Source organism: Acromyrmex echinatior, chromosome 5 (genome assembly GCF_024713525.1).
Source record: "Acromyrmex echinatior isolate Ae372 chromosome 5, ASM2471352v2, whole genome shotgun sequence".
Classification (NCBI taxonomy): domain Eukaryota; kingdom Metazoa; phylum Arthropoda; class Insecta; order Hymenoptera; family Formicidae; genus Acromyrmex; species Acromyrmex echinatior.
The window spans coordinates 13,584,618-13,607,444 of NC_141856.1; the positions used below are offsets into that span (position 1 = coordinate 13,584,618).

General features: G+C 30.5%; 2 protein-coding genes across 10 annotated transcripts; one reads left to right on the plus strand and one right to left on the minus strand.

The window, feature by feature from the left end:
* Nucleotides 1-1,875: 1,875 nt before the first annotated feature.
* On the minus strand, nucleotides 1,876-16,950 carry mbc (dedicator of cytokinesis protein myoblast city). 9 transcript variants are annotated; one of them, XM_087406217.1, is made up of 24 exons: nucleotides 16,799-16,949; nucleotides 16,659-16,723; nucleotides 15,669-15,826; nucleotides 14,819-15,567; nucleotides 14,509-14,665; nucleotides 14,249-14,419; nucleotides 13,787-14,167; nucleotides 13,474-13,689; nucleotides 13,057-13,379; nucleotides 12,561-12,909; nucleotides 11,498-11,596; nucleotides 10,355-10,545; nucleotides 9,915-10,265; nucleotides 9,428-9,704; nucleotides 9,054-9,301; nucleotides 8,736-8,867; nucleotides 8,371-8,650; nucleotides 8,062-8,285; nucleotides 7,678-7,977; nucleotides 6,990-7,299; nucleotides 6,783-6,892; nucleotides 6,228-6,353; nucleotides 4,443-4,710; nucleotides 1,876-4,367 (listed from the first exon to the last, which is right to left on the minus strand). In XM_087406217.1, exons 2-24 carry the CDS (start codon nucleotides 16,699-16,701, stop codon nucleotides 3,918-3,920), a joined length of 5,913 nt encoding a protein of 1,970 aa, XP_087262343.1. In that variant the 5' UTR covers nucleotides 16,702-16,723; nucleotides 16,799-16,949; the 3' UTR covers nucleotides 1,876-3,917. The 9 variants fall into 9 exon arrangements, with proteins under 9 accessions (XP_087262343.1, XP_087262337.1, XP_087262339.1 ...); XM_087406211.1 differs by having other exon boundaries at nucleotides 16,412-16,723; nucleotides 16,799-16,932; XM_087406213.1 differs by having other exon boundaries at nucleotides 1,876-4,710; nucleotides 15,669-15,910; nucleotides 16,799-16,950.
* Nucleotides 16,951-17,512: 562 nt separating this feature from the next.
* On the plus strand, nucleotides 17,513-21,972 carry CSN8 (COP9 signalosome subunit 8). The gene is made up of 4 exons (XM_011064943.2): nucleotides 17,513-17,705; nucleotides 17,876-17,946; nucleotides 19,430-19,608; nucleotides 20,964-21,972. The coding sequence occupies exons 1-4, from the start codon at nucleotides 17,640-17,642 to the stop codon at nucleotides 21,221-21,223; spliced, it is 576 nt and encodes a 191-aa protein (XP_011063245.1). The 5' UTR covers nucleotides 17,513-17,639; the 3' UTR covers nucleotides 21,224-21,972.
* Nucleotides 21,973-22,827: the final 855 nt, after the last annotated feature.

Consider the following 22,827-nt stretch of genomic DNA (forward strand, 5'->3'; position numbering starts at 1 on the left):
TTGGCATTCTAACATTATGCGAGATGATGTAATATTGTACATTTAAAATTACATAAACGTAACTTTTTAATGTAATTTTTAAACGAATTTGTATGCTGTGTGGCTTATGCCTTGAGAGATTCAAATTTTCATTTGAAGTGCAAATGTAATATTTGCTATAATTTTTAGTAGTAAGATGATTCGTTGATTGCAAAGGCATTACGAACTTATTATTTATATGTGAAATGTGTAGTTATAGCGTGTGATATTTTTTTGCATGTGAGTGTATGTATGTAACATCAAAAAATTTTTCGATTATTCATACTATGAAACTATTGAACAGTCAAACACTTTAGATACGTTAATTTTCTCTTATCTACTAGAGGAAATTGTTTTAGTTTTTGCTGTAGTTAAAAGAGAAACAAAATATTTATTCATTTTTCTGAAGAAGACTTAGCGAAATGATACAATTTAGCACTCTAGATTACCTGTCCTTAAGAATACTGTGCACGACTGCATTATGTTATTTTTCTATTAAAACTGAATAGCATCTCGATATATATATTTTCTACTTTTATATTTTACATACATAGAATGCGAAGATTTTTAGCGTTCTACATTGCGATGTCAGTATAATATACAGTTATGAATTTAATATATAAATAAAAATATACGCGTGTGCATATTCATATATCTGTGAACCCAACTGAAAAGGTTACATTAAGAATGAAAGAGAAAAATATACAAGTATGAAGAGACGTATTTTCTCATACTTCCAACCAAAGTTAAATAGTAGATTTAAAATAAGTGCTATTTTATTATTGATGGCATTATTATAATAACTAGTAGTAAGTCATTAATAGATGTTATTTATTATTATTAACTTAAATGAAGATGACATCTATTATATAAATTCATACTATTTGTTATTTTATAATTTGGCCTAATTCCTATTATAATTATAAAATTAAGTATTTACATTTGATAAATATTTTATAAAAGAGAAGAATTTAATTAACTATTTTTGGCGATATACAAACTTAATAAATTTATTTTAAACCTATTTTAAGAAAAACTGAAAATAGTGTTAATTAAATAGAATTAATTAGATATTTATTAGATGATACAATTATTGCGTGAAGAAAACAAATTGTAAGTCGATTTATTTTTCAAATTCTTTATCATTATCTTAACATCATAATATACTTATTATAAAACATGCATGAATCTATTTCGTAAAATTAAATTTCTAAATGTCACTGTAAAATTTCTTTCATAATAAACGATATAAAATATATATTTTTATAGCAAATAATTAGTCAATAATATATAAGGTGTGTGTGTGTGCGCGCGTGCGCATAACTATATTGCTTATTAAAAAGTAGGGATTCTTGGGATTATATCAAATTATTTCGTCTTTTATAAATAAAATTGATTTGTTACATAGCATATATTTATTGTATATATTTATCACTTTGTTTATATAGCAGAAATGTATTATATAGTGTGTATGAATTTAATAATTTGAATGGCACTTGTTTATAATATAATTAATGTCTATCGATATATGTACATGTAGATAATAAATTAAAGCATATTAAATAAAAATTGATTTGTATGAAAGTGTTGTGCAGTATATTATACGTAAGAATAAAAAAAGAAAGTTTTTCCACATATTAATATGTTTATAATATGATGCCTGATTGAGCACTAAATTATTAAAATTGCTTGTCAATTTAATCCGCGATTACTAAAGTAGTTTAATTGCGTTTATAGTCCGGAAAAACAATTCGGCACGCAGTTAAAAAAAACTACAAATATTGTATATATGCAAGTACATATATAGTATATATAATAAGTTAAGATTGAATTATTCTAAGCATTAAAAGATCCAGCTTTGACCATTATAGGCTTTTAATTTCTAGAAAAAAAGAAAAATTGTTTCAGTTTAGATACAAAGATGGTACATTAGTTTCTTAATAGTAATCAGTTATATAATTAGGAAAGCAAAGCACTATATTAAATTTCTTAATTTTTAGAATCAATATATTGTCAATTTTTTCGATTACAAAGTTGGTGTCAAAGCTAAGAACTGTATTCATAAATGCTCTGTTCAAACACATAGTTATATATATTTGTTTTCTTTTTCGAAATAAATTCCGTAAATAAGTAAACAAGTTGAACTAACATAAGAACAATAACTTTGAATACAGATCTTTGTTACATTAATTATTATAATAATGAATAAACTATTAAGCTCTTTATTTTTTAGCTTATTCTTTAGTTTCGTGCATTAGATAAATATCAAATATATTACACGATACTACTTTTTATTAGCAATACATATAATGCTCTCTAACGCTTTTAATAAATAAAGCACTAATCTCTTTGGCATGAGACTCAAGTAATAATGATGAAAAATGTAATAAATAATTTGTATTAACAGTATAAACGACTGTTTCTGATAGTAAATTTTTAGAATATGCTGTAACTAAAAAGCAACGCAAATTGGTACCTTGATTGATTATAAAGTTTTTATGACTATAAAATAAAAAATTATAACTTCTTGTAATTCACTTAAACTTTTACTCTGATTTTGTGCTCAATTAGGAAGCACACTTGGTATCATATGACTGTATTACGACCATGTAATCATTACATTATTCATTTGGATGAAATAGATATGCAAAAAGCATATGCATTATCATTTACTGCATACTTGTTAAATATGTTTATAAACAATCAATATCTTCCTGTATTTTTAAAACTAAGTTAACATATAAGACTATAGTCACTGTTAACAAGTATGAATGACTTATATAAACATTAACACATATAAATTGTTTTACCACTAGATCACAATGGCTCTTGGTAATATTTAAATAATGTCGCGATTAAATTATTACTACTCTCATAATTATGTTATAAAAATCGAATTTGTAAAATAAATTATATTATAACAAACAGAAAATTGCAAAACATTAACTGTTTTCATTATATTGGGTCATTTAAAAAGTATCCGCGGTTTTTTCATTCAAAAATTGAACAAAAAACCGTGGATATTTTTTAAATGACCTAATATTTAATGCATATTGTATTAGTAATAGCAAATCCGTTCAGAAATGGTTAGTATAAAATGTAAAAGGTCTCCAAAGTTTTTTATTATAATTAAAGCTATATATGTATACCTTTTATATCAAAATTTATAAAAAATATATATTTTCCATGAATATATATATCCAAAATCATATTGAAATGAAGTCTTTAATCGAAAAAATGGACGTTACTACAGTATGCTACGCATTGTAATGGATATTACAGCAAGCATGTAAATTGTAATAAAGCAATATTAAAACGTTCAATAATGCGCTTATTTAGAATGAACGGTTGTTAAAAGCGAATTTCGCAATTTTCATCCTTGTATAGCACAAATTCCCTACTTTTTTCACGTCGTTTTATCTCGATAATATAAAAATCTTGAATCTCTAAATATAGTACAAAGCTTCGCTACATATAAGAATAGAAATATAATAAATGCATTGCTATAGTGTCAGATAATGTCGTTATAGTCCTTGTCACATGTGCGCATTATAAATTATAAAATATTGTGTCTTTTAAATCCATATTAACTTTGGATTCCTTTGTCAATAACATTGCTCGTTCATTATATATAAAGCAATACTTTCTGTTGTACAGAATACATTTGTAAAGGATTTAGTGTCATAGTAGCGTATACTTATTAGCTTATCCTAAATCGCGAAAGAAAGGCACAAAGAAATATATTATAATGCTAACTCTAATGAATGGTAACTCTTCTAAATATCAACGATACAAAAATTAGATGAAGAATGCTTTTATAAACGTAGATAATTGCTTATTTTGTTCACAACGCTTGGCAAGGTGAACATCATGACGTCTATATATCATATTATATTGTATTATGCGGTCGATGAATCCTCAACAAGTGAGTTTTCGACATCGTTAGAGGCAAATGTATTTTTGTTCAAATTGTGAACCGGTCTTTTTGGTTTCGGTGGAGGTGTTGGCGGTTTAGAGTGACTGTCTACATCATCGTCGGTAGGCGTCGGCAACTTGTTTTTCCACTGTCCCGAAGACTTCAGATTATTCAAAGCAGACCGATTAGTGGACAGTTCCTCTGGAAGGTTACAATAATCGGCTTCACGCATTTTAATTGGTAAAGGCGGTGGTGGATCATCCTCAGATGCTGTACTATCAGTTGTACCGACGCTATCTCTATTTCCTTTCCCTAAACCACTTGATTCTAGTCCATTATTGATGTTTCTTAGGTAGTGAGATTGACCAGACCAACGATTACTCATTCTTCTTTCTTTCTCCGCTTCCGATCTCAGGGGACGTTTAGGTGTGAGCTGTATGCAAAGAAATCTATAGTTATTAATTATATTCAAAGTCATAAGCAATAAGATAATGTTCAAAGTCTTTACCTCTTGTCGAAGCTCAAATATATGTGTTGATTGTAAATTAGATATTAACGATGTAACAGACGATGTTGCTTGTTGAATTGAACTAGATATTTCGGTGGTAGTATACCACTGGCTGGTCGGTTGATCGGTTTTTGTTACTGTAGCAGAGTCACTCTTTCGCGAGCTTCTACGTTTCGAATCTTTTTTCTTATATGTTCCTGGACTTGGATTTCCCAATGCTTTTTGCAAAGAGGCCGTTGACAAGATGTGTGAACGTATAGAGTTGTTTCTACAGATTAAAAATATTCGCGCGGTTAAAGATGTCTCTATCATTTAAAAAAAGAAAACTTGCAACTCTGGATAGAAAAGTTAAAGATCAACTATTAATTGTACAATGCGCAACTCATGATTGAGTAGATAGAAGCGCGATTGAATCTCATAATAAAATAAATTAAAATTTGTTATTGTTAAAATAAAATCTTCACAAAAAAATAAATTAAAATTTTCAATTGTTAAAATACAATTTTCTAAACGTGTATGCTAATATTTGCTGAGGGATCACTGTGGTAAGAGAAATATCGAATAATAATTGCAATACCATTCGAGCTTTGCAATAATCTCGTTACACAAGTGTATATTTTTAATTACCTATCGTAGTTATCGTAGACTTAGGAAGTTTAGTAGAGATTGCCAGTTGTGTGTGAAGAAGATATATATTACAGGGATATTTATGACATTATTATGCAAAACAAAATCATGCAGATAAAAAGCAGAATAAATAAATAAACAGATATAAAAATGATCACAATAATAATCACAAAGAAATAAAATATACTTTTTGTATACACTTAGAATTAAATACATAAAATAATATATATAATATACATATAACGTATAGAAACATGATTATGTGACATTTAAATTAGTTTTTATTGTCTTAAATTTATTCTACAATTGCGTAAACATAGTAAATAGTTGTAATTGTAATTGTAAGAATTGATCAATTACAGTCGAATATTCTTCTCATATTCAGCTGTGATTGGAGATTTTTACAACTACACACTTACAACTACATTTACGCAATTGTAGAATAGAAGACTTTATATACTTTTAGATTTGCATTTTAAATTAGTTATTTTTTAAATTGTTCTTTCCTCTTTTAATTATATATAAACTTCATTATTATTTATTCAATGTTAGTTGTAACTTTATTGTCTTATGAATGTTTCCTACCCTCGGAATATATATGTATGTAAAATAAAATAAATTAGATTAATGCAATATATATGATAAGATATATATTAATTTGTATATTAATTGTATAAAAATTAACAAAAAAAAACAAGCAAAAATAAACATTATGCAATATTAAATAATGTTAAGCATTATGCATGATGCTTTCATTAAAAAATGTAAAATGTAAAAAGAACGAGAGCATTTATATAGGATTATTAAGTGCGACGAAAGGATAATAAGGTATTATGCGAGAGTTTATCAGGTCCAACAGCAATATTCCTGAAATCATATTGCATTCTTTTCTATCATGTGTTCTAAACGGCATTTTTATATTATTTATTTTCTATAAATGTAAAATGTGATTTTTAATAAATATAAAATAAATTCGGGCATCTAACGATTATTAATTAATTGAATATTTATATGTATATTTCATATACAATTTAAATATAAATACATAAATATTTTGTTTCTTTGAATAATCGAGATTACACTAATTCATCTACAAAAAGAAGTGCTTTAAATTTTAGTTAGTGCTGGAGGTAAGTAACACTGGTATGATGATTTTACCTTGACAAATTGACGTTTTGAGTATTACTCGAAGGTGTGTTGTTGTTAAAATTGAACGATGTAAGCGACTTGAACGTTGCAACTTGGGATCTTGTAAGTGAAGATACCCTGTAGCGAGTTACACAGCTGAATGGAGTAATTACAGAATAACTATATAATAATATTATTTTACTATTTATACAGATTTCTCAGATCAACAATATTGGATTTTGTACATTTTAAATAATATACACATTAATTTTTGTGTATATTTTGTTTTTATTTATATATTGCTTAGGAATTATGTCTTGTAGAATGGGCGCATTATTTTGACATTTAATGCACAAGATAATGTTAAAAATGATTAGCTTTAATGTTACTTCTTAAGACAGTTAATAACTTTTTAAAATATTGTATCTTATTTTAATAATGATGATTGTGATATAGCAATAACATGCTATGCAATAGTTATATGTTAGTTACATACATATATATATATATATATATATATATATATATATAAACTTATTAATAAAATAGTAAACATGCCGTGCAAGAATGGATGGAAAAGCTTACTCTGAATTATTCATATTTGACTCGGACAGACAGTGATTATCTCCTCTCGAAATTGGTGGTCTTCGCATTGTTACAGTTTGCGTTAGGCTTTCAATTTGTAAATCGCAGGTCTGTGTTATAGAATAAATTATATATTTATAAATTTAATGCGAGTATTAACTTGATTATTATTTCGATAGATATTGATTTGAATGATTAAAAACTTACTCTTTTTCCATATTTAGCTTCTACTTGATTACGCATAGACATGAAACATTGCTCTAAACGTTGATGAAACGGTGCCAATTCGGTAGGTGCTCGTGTTTTATGTAACTGCAGACCTACACTGAGTAGAGGGATTTGTTCTGCAATGAGCCCTTCTAACTTGAGAAGATCTGAACTTTCGTCCGGATGATTATCTTTGTACTCTGCGTTGAGGAAAGCTTTTTCATAGTTATCGATACCACCCATAACAGCTGGATCTAATATGCCATTCAATTTCATGCTCAAAGGATTTAATGGAAGATTAGGATCACTCCTGTATAAAACAAATAGTAGTTTCATAAAAATTTATATTATAAAATAATGAACAAATATAATAAACAAGTAAATCAATTTTAACACTTTGTTACATTCATTATAAATTATTAAAAAATATGGAATAATTTATATGATTTTATGTAGAAACAATCAACATAATAGATAGATTTTAGATTCATTCTCAAAGTTCGACCCATATAAGCTTTGGTTTTTTAAAAATTAGTTAAAAAATTAAAAATTAAAAAGTTGCAATATGAGATTATAACTTATATCGAGAATAAAATAAATTAATATATATATGTTTAATAAATTAATACATATAATATAAATTAATATATATATATATATATATATATATATATATATATATACAAACTTGTTAGCAATAATAAGATCCCTCAGTGCTGTGTTCGTAGCTTCCATAGTTTCAATTGCGTTTCTCAAGGGGCTGACGAAATATGTCTCGCTAGATGTCACAGGAAACCATCGAAGAATTCCCGGTAACGGGTAACTTGTAACAAGTACTGTCCGTTCCAACCATAACGAGGCAAATTCATTGCTATTGTTAGTACTAGTATTTACTTCCTTTTCTTTATCGCTATTTACTGTAATAATTTCTTTTCTCGGAGCAGGTCTTGAAAATCTAAAACGTTGCACATCATTCACACGATGATATCTAAAATATAAAAACAATGATAATCATAAAAATACAGTAGAAAATTGATGAAATTTTACATAAACTATAATGTTAAGTATGCACCTTAAAACTGCTTCTGCAGTAACTGGTTTACCACTTAAACGATGCCTTTTTTCATCCATCAGTGGTTCTACCTTATTAATTTGTACATACTGTTGATATGATTCTAACATTTCTGTAGTAGGCGGAGACAATTTATTCATTTGCTCTGCATTCGGTAGCTGATTTAGTGTTCTTGTACAAAAATCACTAAGTCGTTCATATTCTTTTCCTCGATAAACAAATACCTATATATATCGCAAATATATTATTCCATTGAACAAAGAACAAAAATAAACAATAATTAAAGATATGTTAAATACGTGAAAGTACTTTATTTTGAAGAAAAACAGGATGTCCTTTGCCGTAATATGCGACTCTGAAGTATTCCGGTTCAGGTCTTAACTGTTTTACTATACAATCATAAAACTTTGCCATGCGTATTAGTAGGATGGACAATTGCAAATAATCAAATGTTTCCTCTTCATATTGTGAAACTAGTTCCTTGCAAACGGCAAGAGCGCATTCCCACATTCTTCCTTTATCAAAATAATCGATGATATCATTGTATAACGCTTCTTTCAATTCACGATGCGTTTGACACAAAGGATACCTAGAAAAATGATTGAATTTTTTAATATTAATTTCATCTCTAAACAAGCTTATATAAACTATTTAATATTGGTTGGTAATGTTACCTATGTGATATTAACAAAGGTGATAAGGGCTGATCACTCCATGCTAATAACTGGCTGTGAAGTTTTAAAGAATAAGCAGCTTCTGTATAATTATCGCATTCTAGATGTAATTCACACAGCTTATTCACATATCTGTAAAATATATAAAGAAAATCATTTAACGTTTTAATATACATATATTTATTACATTAAACCTTTTTATTTATCATGGAATATTTAGAATATCAAAAAATCTAAACTAATCACATTTAATCAAATTAAAAGACAATTAAAACAATTATTTGATTTATAAAAATATAATAGATTTTTTGCATTTACCTAATATACATTTCCTTTCTATTAATCTCAGAATAGAATTCCAATAAATTCACAGTACAAAGCATACGATGCTCTTGGGATTCGGCGTGAATAATATCGCGATATTGCAATAAGCGTTCCATAAGTCTAGATATAGTATCTACGAAACGTAAACCTTGCTCTCGCATTGTAGAATGTTTTTCACATAAAGAACCCATAACGTCAGTCCACAGTGTACGAAAATGTTCATCGCCTCTGCCTCCTTCGACCTGTAAAAACCGAACTTTCATGAAGTAACTTTTCACTAATGTAATTATCAAGATAAATTTCAATTAAGACTCTGTTCTGTTTCAGTATTTATATTTAAAATTATGTATACAAAATACTATCACTACCAGAATATCCAGTTTTGCAATCATTTCGTTTTCATATTCTGTAAAATTAGCTTTGATATGAGCAGGATCGCGCTTAGTGTCCCCATATCCTTCCACTATACGTGAACTATAGTACTCGCATTGCATCATGTCGAAAAAAATAGGTATAGTAGCTTTTCTTAATTCAATATCGGGTATTAATGCCATTTCAAGGATGGCACCAACTAAAGCGGGTACAAACAATATTTTGTGTTGACCCAAGTTGAACCACATAGATCTAATTTCGAACACAGTTGCTCTGTAACGTAGCAAAAGAAAAAATATTCGTTTTATTTTATTTAATAATATTTAATAAATATGATTAAACATATATTAAAAATGATACATAAAATGTATGGACTAAGAATTTGTCTTAATGTTAAAAGTGTTCGTTCTATTTGAATCTTTAGTTTTATTGTGATAGCCTTGAAACATTCTGCGTAATTATTATATTACATAAGAGACATACCTGCGCATATCTTTGTAGCGCTTAATAATACGATTTCGTTTCGCTGATGTAAATGTCTCCAATTGTAAGGCAGGTTGTGTTAAAAATGCAATAGCGCAATGGAAGAAATTTGACCAGGCTTGTTGCTCAAATTCAGTAAAAAAATAATCTCTAATTGTGGCCGAGAAATACCGTAAAGAATTCAAAATAATGTTATTTTGGAGCATGATCATCTCACACCAATCTCCGGGAAATACACTTCTAGAAACCAGGTCTTTAAAGACAAGCAATATCTCCATAAGAAAGTCAAGTAAATCAATTTTAGTTCCAAAATGGTTGATATACACTTCATAATGGAGTTGTGTCATTTGTCTGAAAAGAGATTAAGAAGGAAAAAGATATTTCAATCCCTGTTCTTTCAATAATTTTTACATTTTTTATTTTTGGAATCTTAAATATACCTAAATATCGCCAACATTACTGAAACTAAATTTCCAACTAAAGGATTTTCTCTGTCCATTGATATAACCGTCTGTATAATGGTACGTAAAGCTGTTAACATTATTTCCTTGACATCTGAAATTGTGCTACCTATGTCTTTTCTAAAAGTCAGTTCCAGAATGTCAGATAAAATCTTGACGCACAATTCCACCTATAGAAATATAAAAAACAGATATAAAAAGTAGATTGCTCTGTGAATTATATTTACACAGTATATTTAAAAAATTTACAGACAAAAATTCTTTAAAAAATCAACAAATTCAGATATTCATATCAGCTATTATTTATATCAGGCTTCTACATAGTTCTTCCCCTTTTCGGTACGCGTAATAGAATGATACAATGATTGGAAACTATTATAATATTCTTCTTACAGAATTTAGCTAACGCATTATAACGCTGAATTTACGATTTGACCTATAGGTACAAATTCGTATGCCAATGCGCCTGCACACACAGTCAGGACTGTTTCACAATTTTTGGCCAACTGACAGATAATAGTAATCTACCATCTACCCATCCGTATTTACTTGATTTAACCCTGACACTTTTTGATATTTTCCAAGATAAAATTACACTTAAAATAATTTTTTTACGATGTACCAGCGATTCAAGATATGTAATGGGATGCATGAAATGAAGGCGATTCTGGAAAAGAAATACAATATAATAGCTTCCAATTCATAATTGTATCGCCGTTTTATTGCGTATGTCGAGAAGGAGGGGACCATGTAAAAGCTATGTGAAAAACTTAATATGAATAAAAGCTGATATTTAAATTCGTTAATTGTTTAGAATTTTTGTTTAGGAAAATTTCAGACATACTCTATATGTCTATAAAATATAAATAAAAAGATTATTGTAAATATATATCAATCTAAATTAGTGTGTGATAGGAATACACTATACAATCTTGTGCATTCATACAAAAAAAAATAACTTACGTAACGCGAATCACCGATGCTAAAATTTTAATGCAATACAACAGATATAAGTGCAGATACATCAAAGTTTCTATGTTAAATAGTCTCAAAATCATGATGCCATGAAAAACATATTATTTATCCACATAGGAGACTTCCTGCATTTATGATAAAAATTACCTCTTCGGAGTAGCCACGATGTTGGTTGAGCCGATGCCGATTTTCGCCGAGCAACCTGGCTACCTTCGCCACGCTCTTTCCAGGCGTACTCGATAGCCCCTTTAAACGCCATTAACCAAAACCAAACCGTACAAAAAAATGAAACAACCCTTGTTAGTTGAAAAAAACAATACCATTTTTTCTAAGGATGTATACACTACATTATTGAAAATTTTCCGACACCACAATGTAAATATAGAACTGCAGAAAGAACATAGTATCATAAAATACAGCATGAAATATCAATAGTAAAAAAGTATCCGTAGTCAGAAAAGAAGTAGATTAGATAGACTTTTATCTAATAATTTTAAATTTTTTTATGTCATATAAACTTTATATCAAATAATCTTACGGAAAAATCGCACAATGCAGAATAAACATTATACAATAACATTACTAAACAAACACATGCTACATTCCAAATTTCAATTTTTTTCAAGTCGTATACATTTCCCTTTTCATGCTTTATCAAAAGTAAGTGTAAAGGATGTCTTTTAATATGTTATATTTTCAGCTAATGCAACTTAATAATTGTCATTATTTTTATTAAATTTTCTGAAATCATAATTTATGTGACTATTTTTTTTTAATGTAAAATATTTTAATTTTAATTAAAAAATTAGCTAGAGTTTAACAATTAAAATTTTGTTTTAATTAGAACAAAAAATCACAAATTAAAAAATAAAAATGAAGAGACATCCTCTATAAAAAGAGAAGATTGAGAGAGAAGAGTCAGAAAGATGCGTGGCGGAGGGATCGCAGGCTGCACGGAAAGCACGAACATTGACATTTATCGCACGTCACACTGAATGATATTAAATGTAAGTGAAAATTCGTGAGTTTCAACAAATCCAGTTACATGTAAATTTATGTAGTTAGGACGCATCATGTATTGCGAAAATATATAAGTATATGAACTGATATTATTTTTTGTGAGATAGAAAAATAATGCGAACATTTCATACCGCTTAAACTGTAAGTTAAGAAATAGCATTAGGAAATAACATACTTTATAACATCTTACCTCCTCTTTGGATTCCAGTAAATCTCTGACAAGTATAGTAATTCTCGGTAATAAAATCGCTCTACAGTCTGCATTTAAAAAAAGTGGACTGTGTACAATGTCGTTTACTGTCATCATTTTTTGTTTGGTTAATCTACCGGTTGGTAAAGTCACAAGTAAATCTGTTAAAATTGTGCTCAGTTGCTTGCCGCTATAAACTCTTAATAAATGAGGTATCGTTGTTGGTAGGTACTTGAGACAGGCTCCTTGAACCAACAGAGTACCATCTGTTTCGTGACTCATGAGATTAACGATAGATCGTAAGAGATCAGTTAAAGTTTGTGAGAATTCTTCTTCATCTTGATTTAACCTTTTAAAATAAATTATAAATATTAATTGAAAGTAATTCTTTTTTAGAGTATCTACTCACAGCCTATGTTAGATAATTTTATAAAACATTTTATTTACGATTACATAATGTATAAAAAAATTATATGTAATAATAAATAAAACATACTCAGTAAATAAAAGACGAGATTCGACAATAAACCTCATGCAGTATTGCAAACTTTTCATTGTCTTAAGCAATAAATCTCGTTCCTGACCATCGCCATTGCTGACGCTGTCTATACGTTTACGCAATACCGCAATTAATTTTTTATATGCGAGAGTTGCAGAAAAACTTTCAGAAATATATAAATCTAATACTGGTTGAAAGTGCTGATACTTTCTATCGGACACGAGTCCGATAATATATAAAAGGCACTCAAAGACCATGTCATCGTAGACATCACTGTCTGAATTACTCATCAAAATGTTAAATAAAGCATCTAAAACATCCTAAAAAAACAGAATATAATTATACTTTATAAAAAAATTATTTTTTATTACGTATACATAATTTTCATTTTCGATAAATTAGATTTATTGTTACCTGCAAAAACTTCACTATTTCCTCCCCATCAACTTTCATTAAAGCAGCTAAAGATTCTTTTAAGTCCGTATTGTGTGATGCCCAATTGAGTAAACCTAATAAGTCTACATTTTGGGTCAATTTAGTTGAGCAAATATTAGTTGCTATTAAAAAGCTATCCTTACTGGTTAATGTCAAAGATCCTAAACTTGGTTTTTTCTCCATATTTAATTCAGCCTAAACATACAAACAAAAATAAAGAAAAAAATATGAAATGCACAACATTTAGGAATATTAATTTTTTTTTATCTCTTTATCAAACAAATAAGTATACCAATTCTCCACGTGTTGATGGCAATTTAAAGTAAGATATATCGCTCTCTTCGTACTTCTTCTGTTCTAATTTGTAAACCAACAATTCATGTTGTATATCTTGTAGAGTCGTTCCATTGCGTTGCATTAATCGAACGTAACTTAAAGCAAATGGCTTTTCAGACTTATCTTTTGCCTCGTTAGAACTACGATGCTTAAACGTAAACTTTAAGTGGGCCTGCTTAAATTCTTCTATAGGTATGGCAATCTTAAACGTTTCGCACCATCTAGGTTTATCTTCGTGATAATAAATAACGCTACGATACTCGTCAATTGGAGACACGCCACCACCTAATGTCATAACTCCGGGAATTGCAATACCGTATTCATTACATACTTTAACCTGTTAAATTTGCAAATACTCATATATATGTGTAAGTGTGTACAGAATACAATTTTTTTTTAAATTTATGATCTCACTAACCGTTACTTCTACATTTTTGTCTGTAGATTTGGAGCCTTTACTGAATTCACCACTAATTAATGTTAGATACAGATCATTGCGCACGTCACCCGGCAAAATAACTTCTGGGAATCCCATTTTACGCGCGATTGCAACATTACCCAGTACCAAATGTGGGTTTTCATCACGTACCTTTCAAGCATTAAAAATGGCAAAATATAATTTTCTTTTTATAGCATAATCAAAATAATTTCACAGAATAATTTTACTTTAGAACTTACCTGTTTTGGATCACCCCTTAACAATTTTAAGCTAGTCCATAATCCTTGTCCCCCTGTGACATTGGTAATATTACCATTGACATGTTTCTGAATATTTGCTTCTTTTTGTGCAATAATTCTACGTAATGTACCATCAAGGCTATCTTTCTCACAACATCTGAAACAAAAGAGAAAACCAACAAAAAGAATTCTATCTCTTTATAAAAATCATCATAACACTTTCTTTTGACACTTTAATCATGAATGCCATATTATTTAATCTTATTAAAACCAAAATATTAATCTTATTAAAACTGAAGTATGTACTTACTGTACAAAAGGTATAAAATGATGTTGCTCAACATCACCCTCAAGCTTGCCGGTAATGAATAAGGTAATATCCATCGCGGCTACACCAAACGGTCTTCTCATAATTTCCGCGCTCTTGATTTTTGTTTGATTGGCTTGTGTAACACTTGAGCGACGGTGATCTGGTTCTTTGGCTTCCATACCACCTATTCTAATTACATAACAGGCTAAATAAACTTTGTCTTTTGTTAAATCTCTGGAACCAAGATCTGTGAACAATACTCTAAGATTATGCAACTGATCAATGTCCCTTGCAAGTCCTTCTTTACTCCACGATACCACATAATTTTCCGTGATAGCTTTCATCTCTCTGCCATCGTATAAAGTCAACAGTAGTTCTACATCCTCTGCCATTTTACATACAAAATTTCTCACACTAACGAAGAAGATATGTGAATATACAGGTACTTGTGGCTTATAGGGTTTTTTCTTGGTATCATTGCACGCTTTTCTTATTCTCTCTGCAGCAGTCTCATGATGGTAATACAATTGGATAGTGCTTGTCTCCATGGGATTCAAAATATTTCCATGCTCGTCTCGAACCACCATATCCAAACCTAACAGTTGATTTCCAGTATCTATCTTTGCTGTTGTCAATCTCTTCATATCCTTTAACTCGTCTACTGTTAAAGTCCCACTCAAAATCTTGCTTCTGTATCCAATTGCATCTAGAATTTGCTGCTGCATCGTTCTGAAGTGTTCGGAATGTGTCTAAACATATAGAATTATCAAGTTATGTCTGCTCTGTATAGTGCTCTTTTTATTTCCAGAAATAAGCAAATTCTCTATGACAAGAAGTATTCTATACATACCACATATAAATGTTTCCAATAATGTCCCCATTCTCTTAAGACGTTAGTGATCTCTTGTACTAAGTTATCCGTATTCGTTGATTTCTGTAGGATATGTATATAGGATTTTGGAAAAATTCCACATGTACCCTTAAACTTGCTGCGGCCGTAATACCAATCTGCACATTCCGCAGTTATCTGTACAACCTCTCCAACCGTTAAGCATATTGCGTGCGGGATTGAGTGTGCAAAATTATGGACGGCTAAATAAAGTGATAAAATACAAAAATAAATACAGGATACGTGTCTGTGATTTTGGCATTCCAGTGATTTTTCAGGAACATAGTTTTTGAAGGAATTATGCATGGAATATTTCGACAACATATAAGTTGTGAAACATTGCCCTCTCTCTCTCTCTCTCTCTCTCTCTCTCTCTCTCTCTCTCTCTGTGTGTGTGTGTATATATATATATATATATAATTTAAAAATAGTTTTAGAATGTGTAAAATTTGTATCTTCAAATTGATTTTCAAATATTGCATATATTGATAAATTCCATGCTGAGTTCATAAAGACAAAACACAAATGTGAGTGAAACGTAGGGTATTGTACAGTTCTTTCTTAACAAATAATCAACATGCATTTAATCAATAAAACATTTATCGATATCATTAAAAACAAGATTTGAAATAATTAACGTCATTTTCTAAAGACACCAAAGAAACTTCTTCTAAACCAACTAAAATTAGAGAAATATACGATACTTTTATGATAATTTGTCATTTGTATCACTTGAATGCTGTCACATAAATATTCGATATTCGCGAAAATATCACGCGTAAAGTATTTAAGCTGAAAATTCGATATCCGGACGAAAGTCTGCCAAAATGTGGAAAACGCGATACGACGATGCAACGAGAATTTTTCTGAACTCGGGAGGGCACCTCCCAGGATGTTGGAGTTTCTCAGTGGTAGGTTATTCATTCCTCATATAGGAAAACTAATCCTCACCTACTCCCGAATGTTCCTCAATTCGTTTCCATGTCATTGTCATTTTTACACAGAACACTTAGCACCTTGAAGGATGTTTACAGTAATTACATCTCGATTCATACTTCGCCAGTGTGAATAATAAAATATTGCCGTTCTACCTTGCCATCTAACTATACGCTCATGGCTCAGATACACACAGGATGTTACTTCTCTACTTATATATTGCTACAAATGAGAGAGTGACAGGGGACGAGATGTAACAGGAAAAGAGGAGGGGGAGACAATCCCCTCGCAAATACCTCTTCCTCGATGAGTTTTGGAACACCGTTAAGTATATGAAAAACATAAATAAAAGCTATCAATAACAGATAAATATTATGTTACTCTAATGAAAAAAAATATATATATATATATATATATATATATATATATATTTTCATATCTCATAATATTTTAAAGAATTTATTGTTATTCCTTAAATTTCTCAAAAATTAAACTTTACAGATTTTTTTCAGAGATAAGTTTTCTTCAGAAATTTTGAACAAAAAATTCTTTTAAAATATAATATTTGATTTCACATATACGAAGAATTATAAAAAAAAAAGTTTATACTTTTTCAGCACTTCCGAAGTACTAATTCGTATTAAAAATCAGAGAAGTTTTTATGAAGTTATAAACCTATATAGAATTCTTAAAAATTTTGAAATTTAATTCTGAAAAATAATATGAATTAGTGTAAAAAAATATTTATCAAAATATCGACAGCAGATACTCGACGTTATCGATAAAGAAGTTTTCAGTTATCCATGATGAATAAGATTAGTAGTATGCAGCATCAAATAAGAGATGGCGCTAGTTAGCTTGTTAATTTTTCGCGCCGCATTGCACTCAGCTGTTTGTGTCCTTCGCGTCGTTACGTTTCGTTTTGCCGCTCGTGGTCTCCATGTCGGCATATTTTTGGGATTTCGTGTCGTCGCAATAGTTAACAGAATCGTCATCATGGTGCCCAGTTGCACGGTCGAGCTTAATAAGTTGATGAACGAATTAGAAATAAGCGAATTAGAGGTGAGTCTCGCAATTATGCGAGCGAAGAGCGTTTTATAGGTTATGTCGGCCGTCGTCAATTCTGTTCGCTCTTTTTGTGTGTCCATGCGGATAGTACTTAAATTAAATTTTGCTTCGAATATCATTGGTGAGCAGAAAATTTTTAATTATTTATTTTTCTGCTGTTTCAGTCTCCAACTGGAGTTATAAGCGCACAAGCCTACATGCGACTGTTAGCTGTCTATCTTCATCGGAATGATTTGTGAGTACAAAATCTTTTTCATTGGTTGCATTCAACGGAGAAAACAGCTTTGTAACTATTGTATGATACTTTAATACGATCGGTTTATATATTTAGATTCAAGAAAGGACAAAGCTAATCATACAGCACTTATAAAGATGCTTTTTCTATTGAACACAGCAACTGTATTGTCATTTATTTGATTTATTTTTCATTAAGAGGCGTATTCTATAATTTTGAACGACTGTAAGGGCCATGACATATAAAAAAACTTAAGCAGTAAAATGTAAGGCTAATTCTATAATGTGCTTTTTATTTTCTATTTCTTGTTGTTTGTCTCTTATCTTATTGACCAAAAAAGCAAGAGGTAAATAGAAACAAACAACAAGAAACAGGAAACAAAGAGCACATTGTAGAATTAGCCTAAGTGAATTAACCAATCACAATAGAGTCTATAACATAGACAGTAACCAACATGTTGATTTTCTTACTGCTTATGTCTTACTGCCTTAAGTTTTTTATTTGCCATGGCCCTATCTGTAACATTACAGTGTCGTTGCATAGCTTTTTTTACCATGTACAAAACCTGAGCAACAACATTGTAATGTTGCAGTTACAATCATTAAGAGTTACAAAATAGATCTTTTAAAATATGTTGGATTAGATTATATGAATTTATAAAACTATTAGTATGTTAAAACTGTTAGTATGTTGCATTAGATTATATATATTTATAAGACTACTATAATTGTTTGACTTTATGTTATTATTAATATATGATGAATGATATTTTCTTCAAGAAAGTAATACAATTTTTATTTGTTAAATATTATATATATATTGTACAATACTATTTAAGTAGTTGCCTTCGATTTATAAATTTAAAAAAAAAGATTTGTTTTTAATGGATTTAATTTATAACTAGTTAAATATATTACTAGTTAATAGACTAAAATTTTTTATAATACAAGCATTTAATCTCAAAGTGATTAAAAAAAAATGTTTAAAAAATGCTAAAGAATAAATTTATAATTATTTTTTGTTTTCTGACACATGTTAAGGAGCTTTAACTTGCTTTGTCATCTTAAAATTTGATAATATTCAATTTTTTCAAAGATCTGTGTGATTTTATAATTTTATATTTTATTTATTGTCACATAGACAGATTATCTTTTTATTTTCGGAGGTTAAAATCCAACAATTTTATCTATAATCGAGCTATTTTTCTGTTCCTTCGCGGTGCATTTATATTTGTATAATTATTCGAAATATTTTGAGAAACTTAAAGATACTTTGAAAGTCTCTTTATTTTCCTGTTTCTCTCGACTAAGCTCAATGACGAACATTACGTCAAGAGCACAAACGTCGCATGAAATATTTCGTCAAGCCGAAGTGGTGACTTGTTTGCGTTCAATTTTATTTTTGCATCACGCTCGAGATGCCCGGGAGCACGATCGGTTCTCCTTATCGATTGGCCCGCTTGAATGTACGACGGTTATCGTAGATGCAACGCAAAGTACCTCTGGAAGCGTATCCCTCCAGATGTAAAAGCCGCCCACGAGGAGCTCGGACGGGTATGGACGGTAGGACAATGCATGTGGCAACGCAACTGGCCCGCGGTTCACACGGCCCTAAACGTGGAATGGAGCGAAGACGTCAAAGACGTTATGACAGCCCTCAAAGGTAAGTCAATAAGGCAAAAAATAATGTTAATAATAAACTTAGGGCTGATAAAACAAACGTTTAATTCGTTTAGACAGAATTAAAGATAATTAGCGACATCAGTCATTAAATTATATATATATATATTAGGTGTTGGAATTAATTCGTAGCGTTTTTAATGAAAGAATGTTATTTATTTCACATGAGCATTAAAAAATACATTAATGAAAGTACTTCCCATCACTTGTAAAACGCTACGAATTAATTCCAACACCTAATATATATATATATATATATTTTTTTTTTTTTATAGCAAGGAGATATTTATAGTTTTTTCTGTAAGCAAGAAGATATTTACAGGGTTACCACAAAACTGGAAATTAGAGAAATCAGAAAAAGGGAATTTTGTAAAATTTTCTGGAAAATTAAAAAATTCTTGGCCTTAAAGAAGTTTAATATGCGTATATCACTTACACAATTTTGTAATATATTACCAACTTAATTTATTAACAATTAAACGCAAGTAGTATCAACAATATTAATAGTAATTTATATTGTGTTAAATTGCCCCTCAAAAAAATATTTGACGTTTTCAAATCAGTACGAAACTAGAAAAAAATTTAAAAATGTTATTGAAAGCATCAATGAAATGAGAATAATTAAATATTATCTTGAAATCAGAGAAAAGTTATGGAATTTTGAATGAAGAATTTGTGGTAACCCTGATCTATAAGAAGATATTTGCATACAAAAGTGCGTAATTATCGCGAACGTTCAGGAATTATCGGTTATAATAATGATAAAAATTTGTCAAGTCGTGGCAGATGCGATATTTACTGTTTTTCAAATAATTCTATTAGGTGTTGGAATTAATTCGTAGCGTTTTACAAGTGATGGGAAGTACTTTCATTAATGTATTTTTTAATGCTCATGTGAAATAAATAACATTCTTTCATTAAAAAACGCTACGAATTAATTCCAACACCTAATAATATATTGTCGTTTGCTTATGTCTTAAGTATTACGATGTGCCGATGATTACATTTATTGAGCATACATATAAAAGAATATCTTAACGAATACCATATGCGGGTCAACTTCGTGTTAACTACGGCAAGTTGCTTTCCTCATTTAGCGCCCTACATCTGTAGAAGCAAGGACTAAATATGTACCTTATTATAATTAACGACAATCAATTGTTATTAAACCCACCGTCTACATAATTATCGCTTACAACGCCGGCCGATAATCGATTATTCAAGCGGAATCTACACAGCACATTGGAGTCACTCTTTAATCGAACTTCTCGTTCTTTATTAAACAAGAGGAGTTACCGCTAACGGAATCTCCCCCGATTTCGACCCCGATTTTTGCAGACAATGTTCGAGAACGGGTGATGAGGCTGATATCGAAGGCATACTCCTCCCTGAACCTGACGACCATGGCGACGATGAGCGGAATGTCGTTGGACGAGGTGCGACAGGCCGCTATCGACAGGGGCTGGATTGTTGACGGTACCATAGTGCAACCACGCAAACAGATTGATGAGGAACAGTACAGCCAATCGGACAAGATCTGCCTGACGGAGGAACAGCTGCAGAAGCTCACGCAATTCGTGTCCTTCCTGGAGAATTGAGGGAGCTTCGCCGTTTCCCGATCCTCGACATGTGAATTCGGGTTGCCGCGTGGTTTCTATATGACGGACTTGAAACTCCTCTCGCAATCTCACGTCGTAATCCTATTATATAAAGGAGGAAGTGCGCGCTAAAGGTACATCATCGATGTTCGCGTTCGTAAAATAAGCATACTCCGTAAGAGAAAGGGAGAAGGAAAGAGAGAGAAAGAGAGAAGGGGGAAAGTGATAGAGACGGAGAACCTACCCACGCGATTTGTTCGTTCGATCGGAAGGATAATTCAATGAAGCTCCTCGCAAGCGTGGAATCAACAACTATATTAATCGATAATCAGCTGTGCGTGCGAGAGGGCGGACTGGCATTTGCGGAAAGGGATCCTCCGATCAGGAGCACTCCTCTCCTCTTTTCTCCGTCCCGTCGTCCTCCGCCGCTCCTCTCCTACCCGACGTTGGATCCCATGGAAATATCGTTTGCAACCGTTCGCATCGCTGTAATTATCAAAGCGGATCGCCGCAGTAAGAATCGCGCAGGTAGCCGTTAACGTTCTTCGCGGACGACGACAACGTACCTCTCTCTCTGGCGCGGATACGCGCGGCGTGCACATGATATAATGCGTGGACTCTTCGTAGCGTATTTTCGAGATTAAAAGAAAGTAAAAAAAAAAGGAACGAGAGAAGACGAAAAGGACTGGAACTAACTGTTTCAAGCGGCGTGTTCTGCTGGATTTTGATAAAGTGTGTTATAGCAGCAAGTGAGTGTTTGTACTTGTTTCTTTTACCCGTTTACCAACTATATCATTATCCTCACGCAACATTCCCTCTCCTGACATTACATGCGCGCTTCCTTGCGAGAACCGCTTACCGAAAATGTATTTCGAGATGAATATAAAAATTTATAAACTCACGATCGGTAATTATTTTTTCTATTTTTTTTTTCGAGGAATAAGTTAATGATTCTTAATAATTAATGGTTTTTAATAATATCTTTTCTGTTTTTTTTTAAGAGAATAAATTAATGATTCTTAAAATTAGAAAAAGATAAAGAGTCAATTGAATCGAGATTAAAGTTAATCTTACATTGGTGAAACCGAGCTTTATACGTAGTATTATAAAAATAAATATTCATCCGATGGTTATCATCTCTTATTTAATACTTATAACACTTTGTACATTTTTAAAATAAAAATCTAGCTCGATATGAATTATGAATCTGAAAAGCATCTGTCACGATTAATCGATTCTTTGTCTTTCCGTTTCGTTAGATTTCAAACTTTAAAGGAAGATTAAGATTAAATAGTTTAAATAGAATAAATAGAATAGTTTTAATAGAATAAATTTATCAATCCTAATTTTTATCAATTAATAGCAATCTTTTGAAATTGACTGTAAATTGAAATGCTCAATCATTAAATTTTATATACAGTTTAATTTCGTACGTAACTTCATACTCCTACATAACTTCAGAGACCGCAATACAATTTCTTCAGATTACGTTCCGATCCTCTCGAGGCAAAGGCGAGGATCTCCGCGGCTCGCACGTGAAAGCCGAACGATCGATTAGAAAAATCGCGTTTCACGAAGATTCGCGAAACGAAGTTGCGTCACGC